At 44.2% G+C, this 20,357-nt stretch overlaps 2 protein-coding genes across 6 annotated transcripts in view; one reads left to right on the top strand and one right to left on the bottom strand.

The window, feature by feature from the left end:
* The window catches only part of gsap (gamma-secretase activating protein), a 28,980-nt gene extending 14,004 nt beyond the window's left edge, over positions 1-14,976 (top strand). For 2 of the 3 annotated variants that reach the window (XM_056424677.1, XM_056424676.1), the window contains 10 exons: positions 21-52; positions 1,733-1,794; positions 4,443-4,538; positions 6,776-6,846; positions 7,086-7,180; positions 7,911-8,030; positions 10,915-10,976; positions 11,903-12,004; positions 12,642-12,738; positions 12,900-14,976. In XM_056424677.1, coding sequence (XP_056280652.1) covers positions 21-52; positions 1,733-1,794; positions 4,443-4,538; positions 6,776-6,846; positions 7,086-7,180; positions 7,911-8,030; positions 10,915-10,976; positions 11,903-12,004; positions 12,642-12,738; positions 12,900-13,000 — 838 coding nt within the window. In that variant the 3' untranslated portion in view covers positions 13,001-14,976. Of the gene's footprint in view, positions 1-20; positions 53-1,732; positions 1,795-4,442; positions 4,539-6,775; positions 6,847-7,085; positions 7,181-7,860; positions 8,031-10,914; positions 10,977-11,902; positions 12,005-12,641; positions 12,739-12,899 lie in introns of those variants that run through there. The other variant, XR_008833008.1, reaches the window with a different exon arrangement.
* Positions 14,977-15,456: 480 nt separating this feature from the next.
* Positions 15,457-20,357, bottom strand: part of ccdc146 (coiled-coil domain containing 146) — a 42,167-nt gene continuing 37,266 nt past the window's right edge. Inside the window, exons 19-23 of one of the 3 annotated variants that reach the window (XM_056424672.1) lie at positions 19,964-20,074; positions 19,185-19,322; positions 18,552-18,677; positions 16,862-16,984; positions 15,457-16,275 (exon numbers count right to left, since the gene is read on the bottom strand). In XM_056424672.1, coding sequence (XP_056280647.1) covers positions 16,075-16,275; positions 16,862-16,984; positions 18,552-18,677; positions 19,185-19,322; positions 19,964-20,074 — 699 coding nt within the window. In that variant the 3' untranslated portion in view covers positions 15,457-16,074. Of the gene's footprint in view, positions 16,276-16,861; positions 16,985-18,551; positions 18,708-19,184; positions 19,353-19,963; positions 20,075-20,357 lie in introns of all 3 variants that reach the window. The other 2 variants (XM_056424674.1, XM_056424675.1) reach the window with 2 other exon arrangements.

The following is a 20,357-nucleotide window of genomic DNA, read 5'->3' as shown; positions in this document are numbered from 1 at the left end:
CTTTTCTTCTTTTTTTGTAGAGTTCTATCAATGGTGGACACCTGGTGTCTTGGTAAGACTGCTTGAACACACACACACACTTAGAAACTTAAATCCAGAGATGCAACACATGGGCACACACGCACACACACACAATGCAGGGAGTGTGAATATCATAAATAACAACACAAAACCTTGGCTGATAATGGAGCTCAAAAGTGTGTGCGAGTGTGTTTGGGTTTGTGTGTTCTTCAGAGGTCGCATTCTTCATGCCCACTGGAGAATTCAACTAAACAGAAGCGCCACACTAATCTATCTTGGGAGGGAGGTTGGGTACAAAAAGGTGGAAGAGGAGAGGTGAGAGAGTGAAAGGGCATTTTAAAAGAGTGGAGTTGAAGAATGCTTCAATTATATAAAGGTGGGGATTTATCTACCTTCTTCTTCTTCTTCGAGATGATCTCAGACATTCAGAGCCTCCCTCAGATTCACTTGTAAAACACACACACACTCCTCTTCATCACTTTTACACAGATGATGGCGCTCGTGTAAGAAGCTGCCGCACTTATTTCCAACAGTTTATCTGTTTCCAATCCATGCCGAGGCTTTTTGATCGCTCCCATTTGTTCTCATGTTGGCACTGAAGGAGTCACGGATATATATATATATATATATATACTGTAAGTAGATATAAATCTCCCGTGAAATACCGATGTCTGTACCAATCCGTCCAGTATAGATGTTGAGATATTTCACTCTCTACCTCCTGGTGGCGCTAGATGAAAAGTCCGAGGATCACCAGAGTCCTTACGGTTCATCCTCTGAGCTCCAGAGGTATCTGCAACACATTTCTCCGCAATCTCAAAGTTGTGGATATTTATGCACAAAAGTGGTGGACTGACATCCCAAAAGTGCCAACGGCTCTGATGAGTTGGACCAAGTGAGCAGAATCAAAAGAGATCCCATCCACAAGAATATAAAATAAAGACAATCGGCTTATTTTAATTTGCTGGAACTAGCATATAGTTTAGTATTTTACCTAAATAATTAACACACATTTTGAAAATGTGTTTTTTGATCTAGTCATTCATTATTCAACAATGCTTCAAGTCTGATGAATGAGATCACCTCGTATCAGAGGACGAATGGTTAGTGTGTGTGTGTGTGTGTGTACATGTGTGTGTATGTGTGTCCATGTACATTGACATAAAAAGCTCAGAATAAGAACATTTAAAGATATTTCAATTTAAAACTTGAAATAACTATGAACTTCTGACAGGCATACATCACATGTATCACGCCCTGCAAGTGATATTTATATTTGTAACATATTACACTGTAACATCAAAACGCCTGGGGTCAAAAGATGGTGTGTGTGTCTGCAACAATTCATCTAAAGTGACCCAGCTGGAGCATGGTCCACTTTTGTGTGGCTGATAACACACACGCACGCACACACACACACACGGGACTCGGCAGGATTGCAGCCATAACCTCCAGGCATCGAGATGTATTTTTAAAGCGAACAGTCATCCAGAACAGTCCATTAACGTCTACTTCCTTTATTAAGGCCATAACAAGTCAGACTCTGGGTTTCATCCGTTCCTACTAATGGCTTTTTAAAAATAATGTTACTGCGCTGACACACTTGAGGCTACCTGTAGTGTTCAGTCTCGCGTGGCTGCATCATCAAAGGTTTCTTCAAACGTCTCTTTTATGTGCACGTTCCCGCTACTGCCGTGTCTCTCTCCTCCAGATAAGAAGCTGGTGCCACTTTTCCAAGAGGAGGACCATGAACAGAGGGCGCTCATAGGCCTGGTGAGTCAGAGGCTACAACACACGACCATACACACACTCTGCTCAAAGGAGCTTAGGCTAGACGCCGAGTTTCTATAAAGGGAAAATCAAAATGCAAGACAATCGTATAATTCCAATTTTTTTAAGGGAAGATTCGCTCTTTTTCTAACGTGAAGGTGACCTTGTGCACAAAGGCAGGTGGATAAAGGAATTAATTTCTTTATCTTGAGTTTGGTGTGGAGTGGTTGACCTCAGCCACATCCACATTTTTGATAATTTGGGACTGTGGCTCCGAGCGCGTTACTCTACAGAGTTGGTAGTACGAGGGTTGGAAACACCGAGTTGACAAGGTAGCATTGAATTACCCAAAAATGACGGTCTCTGGCTGATGTGAGGAATTAGTGCTTGATTAGCTTTCAGTCTTTCTCCATGTTTTTAAGCTCAAGTCGGATGTAACTAAACTTTCATAAAAAGTGGTCCCAGTCTACCATCTACAATCAGCTCTGCCTTCGCATACCAATATACGGCCGTAATGTAGCACCAGAATCCTCTGGAAGTAAGAAAGCCATTCAACAGATTCCACGAAGGCTTTGAGTCGTAACGCGCTCGCTTTTGAAAAGCATCACTTGTGAGAGATGCTGTAAACCAAATGAATCATTCCGTAAAAAAAAAAGAACCAGTCAAGACGAAACAAGCAGATATTTCAAAAGCAGGAAGCCTCTATTAGCCTTCCGAAAAAAAATAAAGACTGTGGTTAACATCTCGCCACTCCAAAATTTCAAAAAGCAGCAGCGGAATAGAAAATAACGAACCACTCATTGTTGCTTTTGAGATACTACGGCGTCTTTGACGTCCTTTTTAAATGATGTACACCGTGTGTCTTCTCCCTCTCCGCTGACACGCACTGCAGCACACAGTGGAGAAAGTGTCTGCGTGGTGAACTCCTCCGTGGATGCATTGAGCGTCCCAGATTGTTGACATTCACCAGCCAGGGGAATTCTCCCTCCGCCATGTGCTGATGTAGAGACCACTAAAGATCCATAGTGAAACGCTGACAGCCGACCCTTTCCCACCACAGTCATCTTTTAAGGCCAAACCCATGTTACGCTTCAGATGAGTCAGCGCTTTTTGTAAAAAGGTGCATCTTTAAAAAAAAAAAAATTTTGAACTGTACGCTGTTTGATGGACATTTCGATCTCCTCTCGGTTTCCCTGTGCTCAGCATAGTTTGGAAAGAGAAGATGGCTTCAATTTAATGGAGTTCAGGTGAGATGCTAGCAGTCGCTCAGCTATTCTTAGAATGATCCAGTCCTCCTTTCCTTTCTCTCTTTTTTTTCTCCCTCCGTCGCTTCCTCCATCATTACTTTAACCCTTCCTCTCTTTCCTGTCACTCCTTCTCTCTCCTCCCTTCTGTCTCCTCCTCATTCCTCCTTTTCCTCCCTGAAGGATATCAAGTGATTCTGTTAACTGTCTATAGACTCGTCTTGTGTACTTTTCCACCTCTCACATCCACAGGTCTCCCCTCTTCCCTCCTTCCCTCCTTTCCTAGTCCATGGTTAAATCAATTTTGGGACTTATTTCGTATTCAAGGGAAAAGTGAAGCTGCACTCAATTTGACCCTGCTGAGTGCACAGCAAAGTATTCTTTAAACGCACAAACACAACATTTACAGAAGGCTGCATACACACACACACATACACACATACACGCACACACAGAAAATAACTATTTTTTATAAGGGTTATTAAAATAGGTTTATGGTTAATCACATTAATCATGGGATTATATATATAATCATTATTAATATTATATATATTATTTGATTTATATTTTGGCAATATATTCATTAATACAATATACATTTAACATACAGTGGTGCTGCAACTATTGAGTGGTTTTCTTCCATATGGAACAGTTCAACATTTTTCATCCAACATAACATCTTCATCCTAAATCCCTTTAACCCAATGTTCAATTTGTTTCAATTCAATGTTTAATGTTGTTTAATGTTGGTATTTTTTTGTTTGTTTGTCTGCTGTTTTTCACTGTGTCAAATTATTTATTTTTTTTTTTTTTTAAATTTTTTATTTAGTAGGTCAAAAACACAAACATAACCTCACACTTAAGCTAAAGAAAACTAATAATAATTCTATTTAAATATTAATGGAGATAATGATATACGCAATGCAAAGAGAAGAAGAGACAACATGCTGCTGTGGAGATGGAGACGATCAACAACAGTAGTTTAATAAATAAACAAAAAAATGCTCGAGAGAACATGTATGGGCGGGGGGGCCTTTTTAATTAATGTGATCTCTACGATGCCGCGCCCGCGTCGACTGGCAGGTCGCGATCGACGTGTTGAGACCCCTGATGATCAACAGTAAGTAAAAGTGAATAAGGTTTCGGTGGGGTGTGAAAGATCATTACCGGATGAACAGACCGCCTGTATGAGAATGACAGGAGTTCAGTTCAGATGTGTAAGTATTGCTCATTTTTTTGCAAGTTTTTTTTTTTTTCGTCTCGCACCAACAACACACGGATTTGAAGCTCATTCTGCATGTTAAAATAAAAAAAAAAAAAAAAAAGTTAAACCTGTAATTGAATTAACTGAGTTAACGCGTTATTTTTCACACACAGAAAATAACCGGTGTGTTTTTAACATTGCAGACGGTCGACAAGCTCCGAGAGCATCTCAACAGACACCTGCCTCGTATGGGGAAGAAGAAGATCGACTTGCTGGTTGTCAACTACGTAGCCAAACTGGTTGGTACACTGTGTGTGTGTGAGTGCGTGTGTGTGTATGTGTTGCACAGATAAGGAGCGGTTCAGGAGCTGCTTATACTCCTGCAAACCCTTTTTTTTATTTTGAGGTGCATCATTCTTGGGGGTTATGTTTATTTCATGTTTGCCCTTACTCTTTTTGGGCAAGGTTAAGTGCCACTCACAGCGTGGAAAAGGCAGCGAGTTCTCCACTTTAGTTAAATGCTCTGACGGACGGATGGATGGATGTGTGCTCTTCAGATTAGAGAGGGGTTGCTGGAAGCCATCAGGTCGCCGCTTCAGTCCTCTAAAACAAACGTGTCTCTGGTTAAGACATGTTTCCTCAACCACTCAGGGACTTTGTGTGGAGATGGGGTGGAAACACAATGTCCATCTCATATATTTATGCACACGAGTGTCACTGTAGACACCCACCGAGCGGCAGGGATCTGCATAAGCGAGTGGAAAGACGTTACCGTCTTAGCGCCCTATAGAGAGGTACTTGGTTCAGGGAAGTCAGTCTTTAGTATTCCTGGGAAGTAAATCCCTTCACAGCTAGGAGCCGCTGAAAGCAGACATAGAGCATATATCAACACAACGGTATTAAATCAGGCCAAGGGTAAGGCTGGAATTGAATAGAAAGCAGGAAGCACCACGTTCCGGGACTTTATGGAATTGCAAATGACAGAGTAAAAGAGACAAAACAAATCCCGCGTGCTCTCCGCTGGATAGGTCGGCGGCGTACGACGGGCTTATGAGTTTCTACCTGCGCCCGCCAGACTCCAAATGAAAGTAATAGAGAACGGCACGGACGTAATCATTTTTGGCATCGCCCTGCATCCTGGCAAACGCGGTTCTTATTGAATTCATTCAGACGAGTGAAAATGAAAAAGTGTCTCATCAGGGAGAGCAGGGTTTATTAAAACACCGCACACTAAAGGACCCATAAGAAACATCCTTCAGGAACGTTTTCCTCGAGTAACTCAAGATGCCAGATGTGCTTCCACATCAAGCTGACTCATGCTCTAAAAACTCAGGGAGGTACATTTCCAATGAGGGCTGACTTCCCCTCCACAAATAAAGAACATCTACCTCTGTTGTCGGTGCTTATTGAGACTAATGGCCGCGTTGACTCGGGGGAGAAGTTGAGGGTGAAATAGATTACAGCTTTTAAGAGCAAGGGAACTTCTGCTATGATAGATTACAGCTCTGCAGCGCATTATTGTCAGTTATTTATTTCTCATTCCTGTTGCTACAGACACGTGAGATGAATTTGTCTTTATAACGCAGACAATGTCTGAGCAAAGAACAACCCGCTAATAGCTGAATGGGATTACTGTTCAGGAAGACGTATGGAAATAAATTAAACAAATTGAAATAAGCTGCAATAGTCACAATTATGCAGAAAAAGGTCATTCTATACCCAAGGTTGTTCTACTTTTGACCGAGGCTCATTAAGACGCACCGCGTAACGTTACACTGGGGATAGTGTGCATGAGTTTAAATCTTTGACTTTTGTTTATATCTCTACATATTTGTTTCCCTTTTGACTCGTTTTATCTTCAGGATCCTGGATTACATAAGCAATGAGACACCTTCTATTTATAAATTTGTTCTATAGCGTGGGTCCAGAAGGCATGAAAGATTGTTCATTAAAAATGAGCTAATTACACAAACACGTCATTGTAATAAACTTATTGAAGGATGTTAAATATGTGCAGGAGAAGTTTAAAAACAGCAAAAGGGAAAAAGTGATCAGGATTATTTGTCTTTGACGGCACTTTTTTAATTTTTGGCAAGTTCGTTACATAAGTGAAGCTAATTGGATTTCCCTGATGTCGGTGGAGGACATGGGTGGAGGGTTTCCCACCGGTGTGCAGGAAGTGGAGGAGGCACATCGCCTTCCTGTTATTCTACACGTACGTGTGTGTGTGTGTGTGCTGCAGCACGTTTCACATGAGTCAAGTGCATTCACATGATCCTGTGTGCGGAAAGACGTGTTGCGAAACGATGTGGACGAGTGTGAAAGGTCTGATCGCACCGCCCTGTTGACAGTGGAAATATTATGGGAAGTGTAAAAAAAAAAAAAAAAAGAGGGAAGCGAGGAAGCCGGTCATCGAACAAGTGTTCATTTCCACATAGAAAAACATTGTTGTGGCAGAAAGATGTCGCGTTTCATTTGATTCTAATCGAGCATCTCTTTCCCGAAAGCACTAACGTGTGTGTGTGTGTGTGTGTAGCTGGAGCTCATCAGACACATGCTGGAATCCGTCTGGCTGAAGTACAAACTGGGCCCTCGTGTTTTGTGCCTGTGAGTAGCCCTCCTCGTCAGTGTGTGTTTCCTTCAATGTAATATAACGTATAAAGCACCGACTGTGTGTGTGTGTATATTCATCTTCACGCATGCGTACTCCAGACCCTCCATCCCTCCCCACTGTTTGTGTGTCCACATGAGCAAGCAAACTGTTGATTACCCTTCTTCACGTGTGCACTCACGTTACATAAAGTATGTGTGTGTGTGTGTGTGTGTGTGTGTGTGTGTGTGTTTAGCACGCAACGGGGCAGTCCAGCCGAGTGGTCTGTGTTTCACTTCATGTTTCGGATCCTGGAAGCCACGAGGGGCCTCTGCCTGCCCCTCCCTCCAGGTACCACACACACACACACACACACACACACACACACTCGCACAAACACACATATAAACCTTTAGTTACTATAATCCAGTCGGTCTCTGTCTCAGAATAACAATGTGTCTCTGCACTGAGGGACAACAGACCTGCTCCTCTTTAGCACTAATGTAACCAAAAATATGTTAAAACATTAGCATAGCACAACATTAGCATAGCACAACATTAGCATAGCACCACATTAGCATAGCGCAAAGCAGAGTGTGAATTCACTTTCAATAATTTGAATTCATTGTCCAGTGTTGGCCATATCACCAGCCCCTGTTACACACTCCCATGACTTTAGTTGCTCGTCACTTGGCAGCTCTGAGTCCTTGTCTGGCAACAAGAGGAAGAGACTCATGCCCTGGAGCAAGGCAGCAGGTTGACTCTGAGGCTGCGGGTGTTAATGCGAGTACATTGGGAGCGAAGCTGTAGAACAGCAGGCACACTGAGCCCGTGTCGTTTTTTTGTGGGATAAATATAAGATATTTAAAATGAGTGAGGTCGTCTGTGGTTTTAACCACGCGACCAGCACCTGCCGAACATCTTCCTGCTGACGACAGCGTGAAGCTCAAAGCGCCGCCGGTTCTGGGTGCACGGCCGCCGTCGACTCCCCCGTGTAGTTTTACTTCCTCACTTCCTTTGTTTGTTTTCAGAGACATCAACAGTTTCTCGCTCTTCACCTGCCCTCCCCTGCTCTCCCCAGGCTACCACACCCTGTTGGCAGTGTTCGCCGTGCGCTGCCTGCCTCATAACACCTTCCTCCAGTACGTCGATCACGGCTTCCTGCAGCTCACGGAGACCTTCGTGTCTCGGGTCATGACAGGTACAGCACACGCACACACACACACACACACACACACACACACACACACACGCAGTGACTTTCATGCACATGGGAGACGTTTTCAATCATTTCATCATCCCCCTCTCTTCAGTCCAGACTGAATGACGTCCACAACTATTGGATGGATTGCTATATCATTTTGTACAGACGTTTGTGTTCCTCTCAGGATTAGATTAGATTAGATATTCCTATATTAATATAATATAATTTCAGGATCACAGGAGCGGATGCACATTAGAGCATTAATAGAAAATACAAATAAAATACAATAACAATACTAGAATACTAAATATACAGAGAAAACAAAATAAAAAATATATACAAACATATATTTATTGTGTGTGTGTATATATATATATATATATTATTATTATTATATTTCAATATATATTTATTGTATAAATATCTATAATATATATGTATTGTGTTGTACCACCAAAAGGTCAAGATTTAAATTTGTCCCATTAAAAAAAAAAAAAAAAAAAAATCTTTGTTTAAACGTTTTCTGGCATGTTGTAATAATAAATATACAAACGCTTCGAAATCAAAATTGTAAAAGATATGATAGCAAACAACAGAATAACACAAACTTGTGTTTGTGCTCAAGGTGATAAATGCAGACCAAATTGCTCATTAAATCAGAAACCGTCTTCAGTGTTTCCACGCCTCTCGTTATTGTACCATCGGTGTCGATCAAACCGCGTTTAAAACGTGAAATCATTCATGAAGCGGGGAGCTTATTATAGGTTGTCGTTAAGGGGCACGAGGCTCTTTCTCTTTGTGTTGGTTTCTCTCCTTTGACGACGAGAGGCAAATAAATCGAGGAATGGATTCAGAGGGTGATTGAAAAAGTGAAAACATTCCACAAACGTCAAGTCAGCATTTTACTAAAATGAGGTTTGTCTGAAGCTGTGAAAAGTGCAGCCTCTAACCCTTTTTGGGAATGTTAGTTACAAATCTGGCGGCACCTCTGAATACTTATCAGCACCAGAATGTCGGCGGTGGATGAAGGATGAAAGTGATTTGTGCCGAGCTCAAGTTGATCGTCCTGGATGCTGGTTTTGTGAAACCCACTATGGTGGTCTCGGTGTGAGGGGAAGGTCTCCTGCTAACACGTTGTTCAGTGCTGTCAACTCTATCTATTTCTCTTTTTGAGTTGTCCAGTGGAAACCCCGATCCGTTAGTGGCTGGAATACTAAAGTGACCAGAGCTCAACGCACCGCACAGAGCTGCTAATGTGGCTGGTGATTTATAGTCCTTTTTACTTTCCCCTAAAACTTGCAAAACTTGATTTATTTTTTGTTAAGTGGTCAAATTATGTATTTATTATTTCTGATCCTCTCAGCATTCAGTAATATGTGTCAGCATTACCACAGATGGCTGGATGATTTACCCTGAATTACCCCCAAAAAACTCCCAAACCCACACAACCATGAGTCTCTAATGTGGAGCCTCTAATATGATCTATTTGATTAAAACGCAATTTCTTATTTAATCTTTATATTTTTCATTTTCGTTCAGTTTTTTGCATTGAGTTCATTTTTTTTCTCATTTGTTAACATCCATCAAAGAACCAGCTGGCACACTATTTGGTAGCCTCATTAAGTTTAAGAATGATTAAAAATGTCATGAATTAATTCAGAATGATTTATCAGGGTGATGTCGTGACCTCTGCACCTGCAGCAGCAGCACACGCCCCGGAGCTGCGAGCGACGTCGGCGGATGATTACGCGACTTATTATATCACGTGTGAACGTTTACCACGCCGAGTCACGAAATACGCGAGACACGCCCTCTTTTCTTTGTCATCGTTTGTGCAGAGAGGTCAGAGGTTAATGTTCCCGACCAATGGGGATTCAGTAACGTACTCAAAAACATCGACGCTGTTTATTTAGTGTGTCTGAGTGTGTGTCGTTTCTAGTCTCGGGTCTAAATGGTTTCAAACTTCATTGTGAGAGAAAAGGACGTTTCAAGTCTTCGGGTTCCTTCGCCACTTCTTCCAAGGAATTGATCAAATAAGTATTAATCTATTTAGACTTCTAGTATTTAATCCTGGACTGTGCAGATGTTAACGTTCTGCCTCATTACAAACACACACACACCGTCTCATCGAGAATTTCCCAATCTAACCAGTCTTACTTAGCTCGGTCCTTTTCAAACTGCTGGTCCATATCTCTGATTAAACTTCACATTTTGTTGTTGCATATCAACCTGGTGAGGAAAGATCCTCTTAGGAATACGAATGTCTGTACGAAGCTTTATGATAATACGACCAGAGGCTGTTTAGATGTTTCCGTCCGGACCAAAATGGTGTGCTGGCCGACTGAACTGAAAGAAAAGATGAATAATCTGGCAAGAACTCCTAATTTATCATCTGCTCGCCTTGAGAAGTCGGCTTCTGTGTTGTTGTTTATTTGCTTCCTTTATGCCGGCTAAAAGGATGTCAGAGGCCCTCTGCTCGTTTTGAATGGATGGATCTCACTGCAACACTAAACAATAGATTCTGTGAAAATGTCCTAAAGCCAAGATAAGACGGTGTTGCTGACTCAGACGTGGCTTTCCTGAGGGATCATCTGCGAAGCCTCGACTCCACACAACGCTTTCTGTTTTCTATAAAATGGAAATTTCCCTCCTTAATTCTTTGTTTTTCTACCCTGGGTAATCGACATGGGAAAAAAGATTTATAGTCGTTACAGCAAGAGATCTTGGCTTTTGTTGATTGTGTTGATTTTACATGAAGTGTCTCCAGATAAAGGAAATGGAATATTTCATCCAATATTTAATTTCAAAGGATTTTGAGCAAATTATTTCGATATACAAGTATAGAGAGTGATGTCCTCTTTTTACCTCGGTCTGTGTTTAGATTTGGACAACAGCGACGCCAACGAGAGACTGAAGTTCAGCATACTCAAGAGACTCCCTGAGGTACTTCTGTGTGTGTGTGTGTCAAACATTCAGGTTTTTATGTAGGTCCAGGAGTAGTTGAGAGGAGTCTGCCATCCAAATAATGATGATGATGATGATGATACAAAGTTGGAGGACATGGGGAACAGTAGCAGTCGGAGGCCGGAGGGAGTTTCTCGAGGCCGTTGTAATCCCATCTCTTAGTCATGGGGACAGTTTTGATCCTCTTTTCTCCAATGGTTCTCTCCCTGAACGTCCCACTCAGGTCCAACTAGGAGTTTGAAGTTATTCTGGTTCTCATATCCCTGAAGTCCCCCTCAAAGCACGTGTGTAACCGGCTGGTGTGTGTGTGTGTGTCCCTAACCCTTGTGTAACTTCCATTTTCCCATGTGGACAGAGTATATTTCTTCTGGAGTTAGGAATGTGTGTGTGTGTGTGTGTGCGTGTGTGTTCCGTCCGCATCGTGGTCAGAGGAATGTTGAGTGTTTAGTGTCTCTGTTCTGTTTCCTGCCCGTCAGACTTTTGTTGGGTGAGTTTGGCAGGCAGGAAAGATTTAGCAGATGCGCACACACACACACACACACCTATATCCCTAGGCTAAACCCGGCACTCCCATCACTTGTGTTATAGACATCTTTAAAGCCCATGGAGTTCCAGTAAGCCTCATATTATACTTCACACTTCTACAGTAACAAATATATAAGAGGCACACCGACTCTATGCCTTGTGCGTCTATATCGAGGTATTTTAAATCTCATCTCAACCTTATTGTCAGTCACATGCGTCGTCTCTGTTTGCTCAACAACACTGGAGAATATGGTTTCTCTAGAATCCCTCATTAGCGGTCAACTCAACAATGGCTTTGAGATCCAAGTGGAACAATATAAAAGGACAGATGTTCACTTATTCACTAAACTGTGTGTGTGTGTGTGTGTGTGTGTGTGTAGCCTATGGCGCAGAGGATCTACCATATGTGGGACCATCCTGTCAGCTCGGCTTCGATCTCCAGAGATTATGCCAGGACGCTGCTGGAGAAACGCAACAACAAGGTAACGCCGGGTGTCACACAAGCTGCAGAGAGTGACGCACACACTAAACGCACCGGCACACAACATTTGCTAATTAGCAATAAGCACAAAATACAGCTGAGGCTTGTGCGAATGGCAGTAGTTGAGCTTTAAGTACAGGATTGGATGAGCGAAGTTTTCTCATTTTTATATCTTTCATAGATTCAAACTTTGGATATTACACTGTTGGTCGGACAAGAGAAGCTTTTTTTCGTAATCCCCTTGGGCTCTGGAAACTTGTGATGGGCTATTATCACGAGTTTCTGACAGGGAGTCCTTGCAGCTCTAAAATGATTAACTTCAGAAAAAGCGTTTCTTTCTGCAATAATGGAGAAGAAAAAAGAAGAAAAGGTCCTCTTTGGCCTTCTCTATCCAACGTGACCCCCCCCCTCCCGCTTCATGACGCCATTGGCTGCTGCTTTCAGTCAGTCTCGATGGCAGATGCAAACGTATCGCGGCTGCTTAACGAGTTCAACTCCCGCCAACTTCGCGCAGAAGAGAAACCCGAGTGAGTCGACGGGACTCGTTGGGGGATTTGCTGCCGATTTGTCTCGACTGTGTGCGTCCCTGGAAACTGCGGAGCTCACGGTGGTGTTGATGTTTCGTCTTCCTCCTTCAGGGATGTGCGTTCACCAGCAGAGACAAGACCAGCTTCAGACCCGAGTTTCTGCCCCTCACCTACCTGGCAAAAATACTCTCCGACATCGAGGAACAAGGTAGTGCACAGTGTGTGTGTGTGTGTGAGCGTGGGTCTTAGATACCTTCGGAGGATTAAGACGGTTTATGTGCGCTCTCTGGAAGGAAGGAGGTGTGCGCTTGTGTCCTCTCCTCTGTAAGAAGCCGAGTCTCTCCCCAACTCCTTCTTCCTGTGTTGCAGCTCTGAACCCTTTCGAGGAGCAGGAGAACGTGGACGCCAGGTTCGTGGAGGAGACGGCGCTCAAGCAGACGCTCATACTGCTGGGCTTTGACCAAAAATGAAGCGTGTTGAGGAGGAGGAGGAGGGAGAAACGCACGAGGGGGGAAAACATTTAGTTCCAGGGAACAGTCGTCATTGTCTGGGCCTCGAGGATAAATAACGGATGGATGGATGACGGAGGGATGGAGGGCGAGAAGTGAAAGATGAATGGAGAGATTGGAAGGCAGAGCGCTCATAAACAAGCTCTGGGTGCTTGATGAAAGATTAGGACGGGACAGAGGGGCAGATGGATGGAGACGCCTCAGAGGAGGAAAAGATGGAGGTGGGGGGAGGCAGATTGGTAGAAATAGTCCCCGTGTTTTCTCTTCATAACCACGGGGCAATGTGTACAGGACCAAACATTACAGCACACGAGGAAGCGGGTCAGTCTTTGGTCCGGCGGTTTAATTCAATTCAAGAGAAACTCGCCTTTCAAATATTTATTGAAAATCAATGACTGCAGGCGGCTACTTCCACGAACTGTCGCGGCGACAATTCTCCTCCACACAACTTCTCCATTTTCTCTCATACAATTTATGGACACTGACGTCAAATACCGCAAACCGTATTTATAAATCAAAACGCTCGTTTTATCCTCTCTGTGATGCCGCTGCAGCCCATCAACTTGATTACATGCTGACAAAAGCGGTATGGACCGAGTGGCTTGATGCGGTCAGTCGGTTTGATATTCACGCTGAGTTATGCGCAGTCGTTGCTGCTGAAAGGGGCTTCGCATAACTCAGTGAGCCGACCTGGCGGATTTCAAAAGGCAGCCCAGAGGAGACGTTCCGGCGTTGGAAAGTGAATGTATGAATTAGCGTGATCTTGATAGGAACCGCACCGACTTTATGGATTTTGAGACAACCGAGTGACTGAAATATGTCGAGGATTCACCGATGCTGCCTGTCGTACGGACGATAAGGACCTGGCATCGTTTCACATGTTTTTGACACTCGCGATGGTATGATTCTTTATATTTAAGAAATATAGATATGTTTTTCAATAAAAGTCTTTAACTGTCTACATTTTGATTTCAAGTGAGTCTATTAAACCTTTAAAAGACGAAACAACACTTTCTTATTCATATAAAATAAAAATTCCACTGACATTGTCTGGTGCGACCTTTATGAAGAACAATTAGTTTTTGATCCTCTGCTACATTTGATCCTTAAAGAAGTCTAGATACCTACGACTGTAGAGTCAAAACATGAGAGGAAAATAACATCGGTAACTTTAAAGTACCGTGACTCGTACCGCCCAGTGTGGAGTCTGTCTGCCTTTTTCAAGCAAACAAGACAGGACAGGGTGAATCATAAGGCTTTGTCCACACACACACATATACATGCACACACACTCTTAAACATGTGCTTTTAATAAGGTGCCTGCAATCCTCCGTCATAACTGAGCTTGTCCATTGTGTGTGTGTCCATAATCGTCTGTACCGTGTCTGAATGTTGGCTTCCTCTGAGACTCCATGCCAGAGATGACTTGCATATCATGTTGTGCGTTCATTTGATGTACGACAACATTCCCCTGAAAGAAAATGGATTTCAAAAATCAAAAGAAGTTTGTAAGATGGATTGTAAATGATTTTGTTTCTTGGATCACGGCCATACCTTTTTTGTTTTAAAGAATGTGGTGTACAGACAAGCTTTGTGGCAACAGCTGGGCCTCGGCTCTCTGTGCGTCCGCTGAATCTCCTTTTGAACTGTGATGCACCGGAGCGCCGCTTCCATTATTGAGTTTCAGAGGAATGAGGTAATGATCTCGACTCGCTGGCAGGAAGTCAGCTCATAGATTCTCAAGAATGTGAAAGTTTTTTGGACAGACTGGGCCGTCGCACACGCTGCGTCACGTTTCGTGGGGAACACACCCGTCACGCAATAAACCCCGTTACACAATCCTTATTTCCATGTTTACAGTTATCGCAAAACAACTCTCTTCTGGGGGGAGTTTAAAATGTGAATCAAATAAATCCCGTGTGTCCTCTTCTCTCTAATGCCTCCTCCTAACTCTGTTATGCAGTCGGTGTTATGCAGCCGGCTAATAAACACAAACAGTTCGAGGCAACGTTAATCTGACAGCGCTCCTGCAGTGGATTGGACACACACACACACACACACACAAATCCGGTAAACTCTACCTGCTTCCTTCTTGAACCTGCCAAGTGGTTAGCTAAAAAATTGTGTGTATCACAAACTGAAGCTTACAGCCGGGGTTTACCTATTCGGGAGCTTATTATTTGGGAGCTTATTATTTTTTCAACGATGCTCCACTCTGAAGGCTGTTTTTGTAGTTCTCTAACTAGTGCCGATGCACCCGTTACGGCTGATTCATGCAGGTGGGAGGTGTCTCCCGAGGCGTAGCTCACTGATTATCGTGAAACCAGATGGTGTGTTGAAAGAGAAACAGAAATACAAGAGGACTATACAATAGTGCGATCTGGGATTAAAATAAACTAATGATACATTTTCGACCACAAAAACAAATCACACAGATTTGTAACCACACTTGGATGTTTATTTCCCTCCTAAACTCCAGCGTGTGTACATCATGATGCACACTGTGACACGTCGGTGGAGCGGCTCACGGGAACGGGCTTCACGTGAACACGAGCTCTCCCCTCGAGATCGGCCGACGGAACGACTTCGAGTGCATCTGGAGACGTTTCAAAGGCGAATGACTCACCAGTTACCATCTCTAAACTCCCCACCCCATCTTGTTTTTTATTTTATTGGAGGACATGATTTAACAATATGCAGACATCTCATCTGCCACGTGTCCCCTAACTTACTTTCCACTCCGACAGTATTTAGTGTTACTGAAACCACGAGGGTACACAAGCTATTGACGGCAATATCAAAAGGAAACAAAATGACTACCAGATGTAGTCCACAAGTACACTTTTACATGACACAGCAACAGTGGTATGCTGGACACCGAGGACACAAACATGGAGGAGGAGGAGGAGGAGGGAGCGGCACATAGAGTTATGTAAAGAGCAGATGGAAGATTGAGACAGAAATGAGTCAAATCACTGAAATATATTCTTCAAACTTAAATCCTCCACGGGTTTATGAACACACGGCCATTGTTTCTATATCTCCAAGGGTCTGAGCGTCGGCTTGCGGATGTGTCGCATGTTGGCCCCTGGCTGGGAGGGCTTGAAGGGGGCCTGGGCTCCGTAGGGTTTGGGCAGAGGGAGCGCGTCCGACTCGGGGATGTATGCATTCGGACGTCTTTCAGCCGTGGTGTATTCTCCATTCGGCAGCTGGTTCCACTCCTCCTCTTCAGCAAGCTGCACACACACAGTTTTCATATTTGATGAGAGACTGCGTGACCTTGGACCAAATAGTTTGAATTCCTGAAACTCAATTATGAAAATGGAATAAAACATTAATTTTTTTTAAACTTTCAGGATGATTCAAAGACGCGAGAACAGTTGAGTGAACGAGACACGAATCAGAATCAGATTCGTTTTTGTATCCATTTTTGACACGTTATGATGCGCCGATGACTTTGACACACCCACAGGATGAGAAGTGACGAATAACAACAAGCAGCATGCAAATGAACTGAGACTTCAAAGAGATGGCGACTTCCTCATGAATATGAACAGTTTATATCCGCTGGCGTGAGATCTGCACACGACACGAGGAATAATGGAGAGAGAAAAATTGCCGGACCTGGCAATAAATAAACGGGACAAAACATATTCTTCTCATCAGGTTCACGGCATTGGCCCTCACCATCTCAAATCGATTCCCGCTTCGCGTCATGCCCCCACTTCTATTTTATCGTTTGTCATTCTATCTTCTCTTTCCGTGCCCCTCGGTGCTTTAATCAATTCTTGACCAGTGGTCTTTGTGTGTGTGTGTGTTTACCCTCTCTTTCTCCTCTCGGTCTCTCTGTCTCCTCTTCTTGTCTCGGAGCATCCTCCTCCACTCCTTCTCTAACTCGGGGCATGGTGGCAGGCCCTGCTCCAGCTGCCGCTGGCACCTCTCCATCTGGGAACAGGCGGGGGGGGGGGCACAGCGAGAAGCGATCACTTTGTATTCCTCTCACTCTCCTGGCTCCACTCCATTCCGACCGCGCCCCAAAAGCAGGTGATACCATTACTAAAGTTATGCCTCTGCATTTTCTACTTCTACTAGTGGCTGCAGGCACATACTCACACACACACACACACACACACACATCAGCTGCAGGGGGGTTCTTCGGGTTATTATTACGAGGTCTCGTGAAACATTTTCATTTTTAGGGAAACCTCTCATTTTCGTCGTTTAATCTTTAATCGAGACAGACAACAGTGACACGTTCTGTTCAAACAGAACGTGTCACTGTTGTCGGTCTCGGACTGTGTCAGATATTCAAAATGTTTTGCTTAGATGACGATTTAGATGATGGCTCTTTGTCCTAGAGGCAGAATAAGTACGATTTCAAAGCGTTACACATTCCCAGATGGCCCCTCCTCGCTGGGTCGACGGCACCAGAGGCGTAGGACTAAAGAGATGCGAGGCAGCGGCGGCGGCCAGCTAGCTTATTGTAACTTCGGCCTTCTGCCTCGTCCGTTAATCACATTCAACCGGACGCCAGAAGACGGTTTCACACCTGCGTTTCTCCTTTGATAAGCAAAGACCAATCAGAGGCTGACTTACTGTTCTCTGTAGCGCGTGCAGGAGCAGACAGCGAGGGAGGTGCATCAGGTTATGCGGCTTGAATGTGAACAACATTCAAACTTTTCTTGGTTGCCATGGATATGGAATCGGTTTATGGGCTGCAGGTGCCAGCTCTTTCCTCCTCAAGATATTGTACAAATATCGATAGACGGAATTATTTTTGCCGAGCGCTGAAATAACTAGATTTGGTATCCGTGACGATATGCCAATCTGGTATTATATTATCACCATTTTAAAAAATAACAATTCAGTCCATCTTCATCTACGTATTTCAATGATATTTGATACAGGCAAGCCATCGATATAAAATAATGACTCCAGTCACGTCCCCACAGTGAGGCGTACAGCTTATTAATGTCACGCTGGTATCACGTCACTCAGAACCCATGTTTCATAATCAGTATGAGGACGGAACACGTTTATTATTCAGGATATTCATTCAGTTATTTCCACATCTATTTATTTATGTTTTTATTCACAGATCTAATGAGCCCACGCCTCCACACACACACACACACACACACACACAGTCGAAAGCCTGACTGCCAGAAGCTTCACAGACAAGATGGATTGTGGGAAATGTGAAACTGAAGCCTTTCTTTCCAAAGACTTCCCACGAACAATCAGACGATATGACCGGCTACGTCGCCCGCGTGTTGCGTTCAGTGCATTAATCGATTAGTTTATCCTTGCATGTTTGTTTCGTGTACCCCCTTGGAATTATTAACGACTATTATTTTGTCGCAGCGTTTTGCTTCCCGACTCGTTTCATCTGCAAATAAGCAGGACAAACAGGTTTGAGGTGCATGATGGGACACAATGAGAGAAAGACAGTGGGGGGGGGCTGAGGGGTGGTCGGCATCCACGACCCCGCCGTGGTTTGAGCGTCTCTGACCTGGAGCTCTCTCTCTCTGATCTCTTGTCGGAGAGACAACGCCGCGGCTTGCTTCACGGAGAGCTCAGCGGAGGCGGCCATCAGGCGGCGGTTGGTGTCCGCCACGTGAGTCCGGAGCTCGTTGAGCTGCAGACGGACGACACAAACACAGGTCGGCTGGACTCGGTTCAGGATGTGATACGCACGCGATAAAAGCCGCGGAGTTAATTGTTCAATCGACCCGATTTGATTCCGATCCGTCTCGACGCCAGACGATGACGCGGTGCATCGCGAAGCCGCCGCATTCATCCTCGTTCGTTACGTCATTACATTTCCCAAGTTACCACCATTTGGCTGTGTCGGACGCCTCCTGCCAGCTGGGCCGGCCTCCTGCCATGGCCCCCCTCCCCCATCCCCCCATCCCTCTCTCTCTACCTCCTTCTGTTTCCTGGATTGTGGAGGTCCGGATCGTGGTCCATGCCTACTACCAACTATTCATACACTCTGTCATATCCACTGAGTGTGTTTATGTCAGTCACCGGTGAATGATATGACAAGTGTCCTGGCACGCGTGTGTGTGTGTGTGTTAAACTGAGCGTTTATGTTCCGTGTGTGTGTGTGTGTGTGTGTGTGTATTGGGATCTTGCCGTCTACCTGCTTGGCCAGCGAGAGTCGGTCCTGATGGCAGTTCTCCATCTGCTCGCTCAGCGGCTTGGAGAGCCGGGTCACCTGGTCCACCAGCAGCTCATTTTCCAGCGTCTGCCTCTCGCTCTCTGCTAGACTCGCCTCCAGCTGAACGCAGAGGGGGGACACCGTGATTACCTTCGCATTGAAAATGCGGAAGGTTATGTTTTGATCGCCGTGTATTTATTTATTTGTATGTGTGCATGTTTGCGTGTTATTCGCATAAGTCAAAAAGTATTAAACCGAATCGCATGAAATTTGGTGGGATGATTGGTTATTATCCGGGGACCGTTTGATTCGATTTTGGGATGGATCGGGTCAAAGGTCAAGGTCATGAAAAGGTCAAAATATTCTTTGAATCGAATTAAATTTGGTGGGATGATTGGTTATTATCCGGGGACCATTTGATTCGATTTTGGGATCGATCGGGTCAAAGGTCAAGGTCATGAAAAGGTCAACATCTTCTTTTTATCATAGCACGGTCAATTTTTATCTAATTGGCATGCAACTAATGCCAAAATGTTCATAATTCAATGCCCAATCTTGTGATATGCGAAGGTATGCGCTCTACCCAGTGCCCATTCTAGTTATGGCCTTTGTTCATGAATTTGTGTAATAAAAAATAAAAAAAGAGAATGTAAAAATCCTGAAAATAAAACCATAATTCATGAAGTAGATGCCGTGATTGAAGAAGCGTAAATGCTCCTCCGCGACACGTGCACACACACATCAAACACCTCGTCGTGTACCTGCTCCAGCTTCTCGACCAGTTCTCCAGTCGACGGGTCTTTGCCTTCCAGCTCTTTGTAATCAACAGTCCGGTTCACGCCCTCGAGTGTCTTGTCCCTGGCTTCGGACAACTGAGAGACAAAGAAGGGGTTCAGGAGACACGCGACGCGACGGCGTGGCCGACAGAGACCGGCACCATCAGCAGAACTGTCGCCGTCATGTCGCTGTCATTGTTCTCGTGATGAAAATAATACGGTAATTTCCCACAAGAGCACACTTCACACAAACGAGTCAGCAAACAACGTGAAAAGCATCAAAGCGAGAGTCCGTCAGCGTGTTTCTGTGTTGGGAGTTCCTGGTTCTCCAGGCACTTCAGATCCTTATTGCACTGGGGATGTAAAAACAACATGTCTG

This window comes from Pseudoliparis swirei, chromosome 10 (genome assembly GCF_029220125.1).
Source record: "Pseudoliparis swirei isolate HS2019 ecotype Mariana Trench chromosome 10, NWPU_hadal_v1, whole genome shotgun sequence".
NCBI classification, from domain to species: domain Eukaryota; kingdom Metazoa; phylum Chordata; class Actinopteri; order Perciformes; family Liparidae; genus Pseudoliparis; species Pseudoliparis swirei.
Note: the sequence above shows the minus strand (reverse complement) of the source record. Positions and strands in the feature narration are given on the sequence as shown.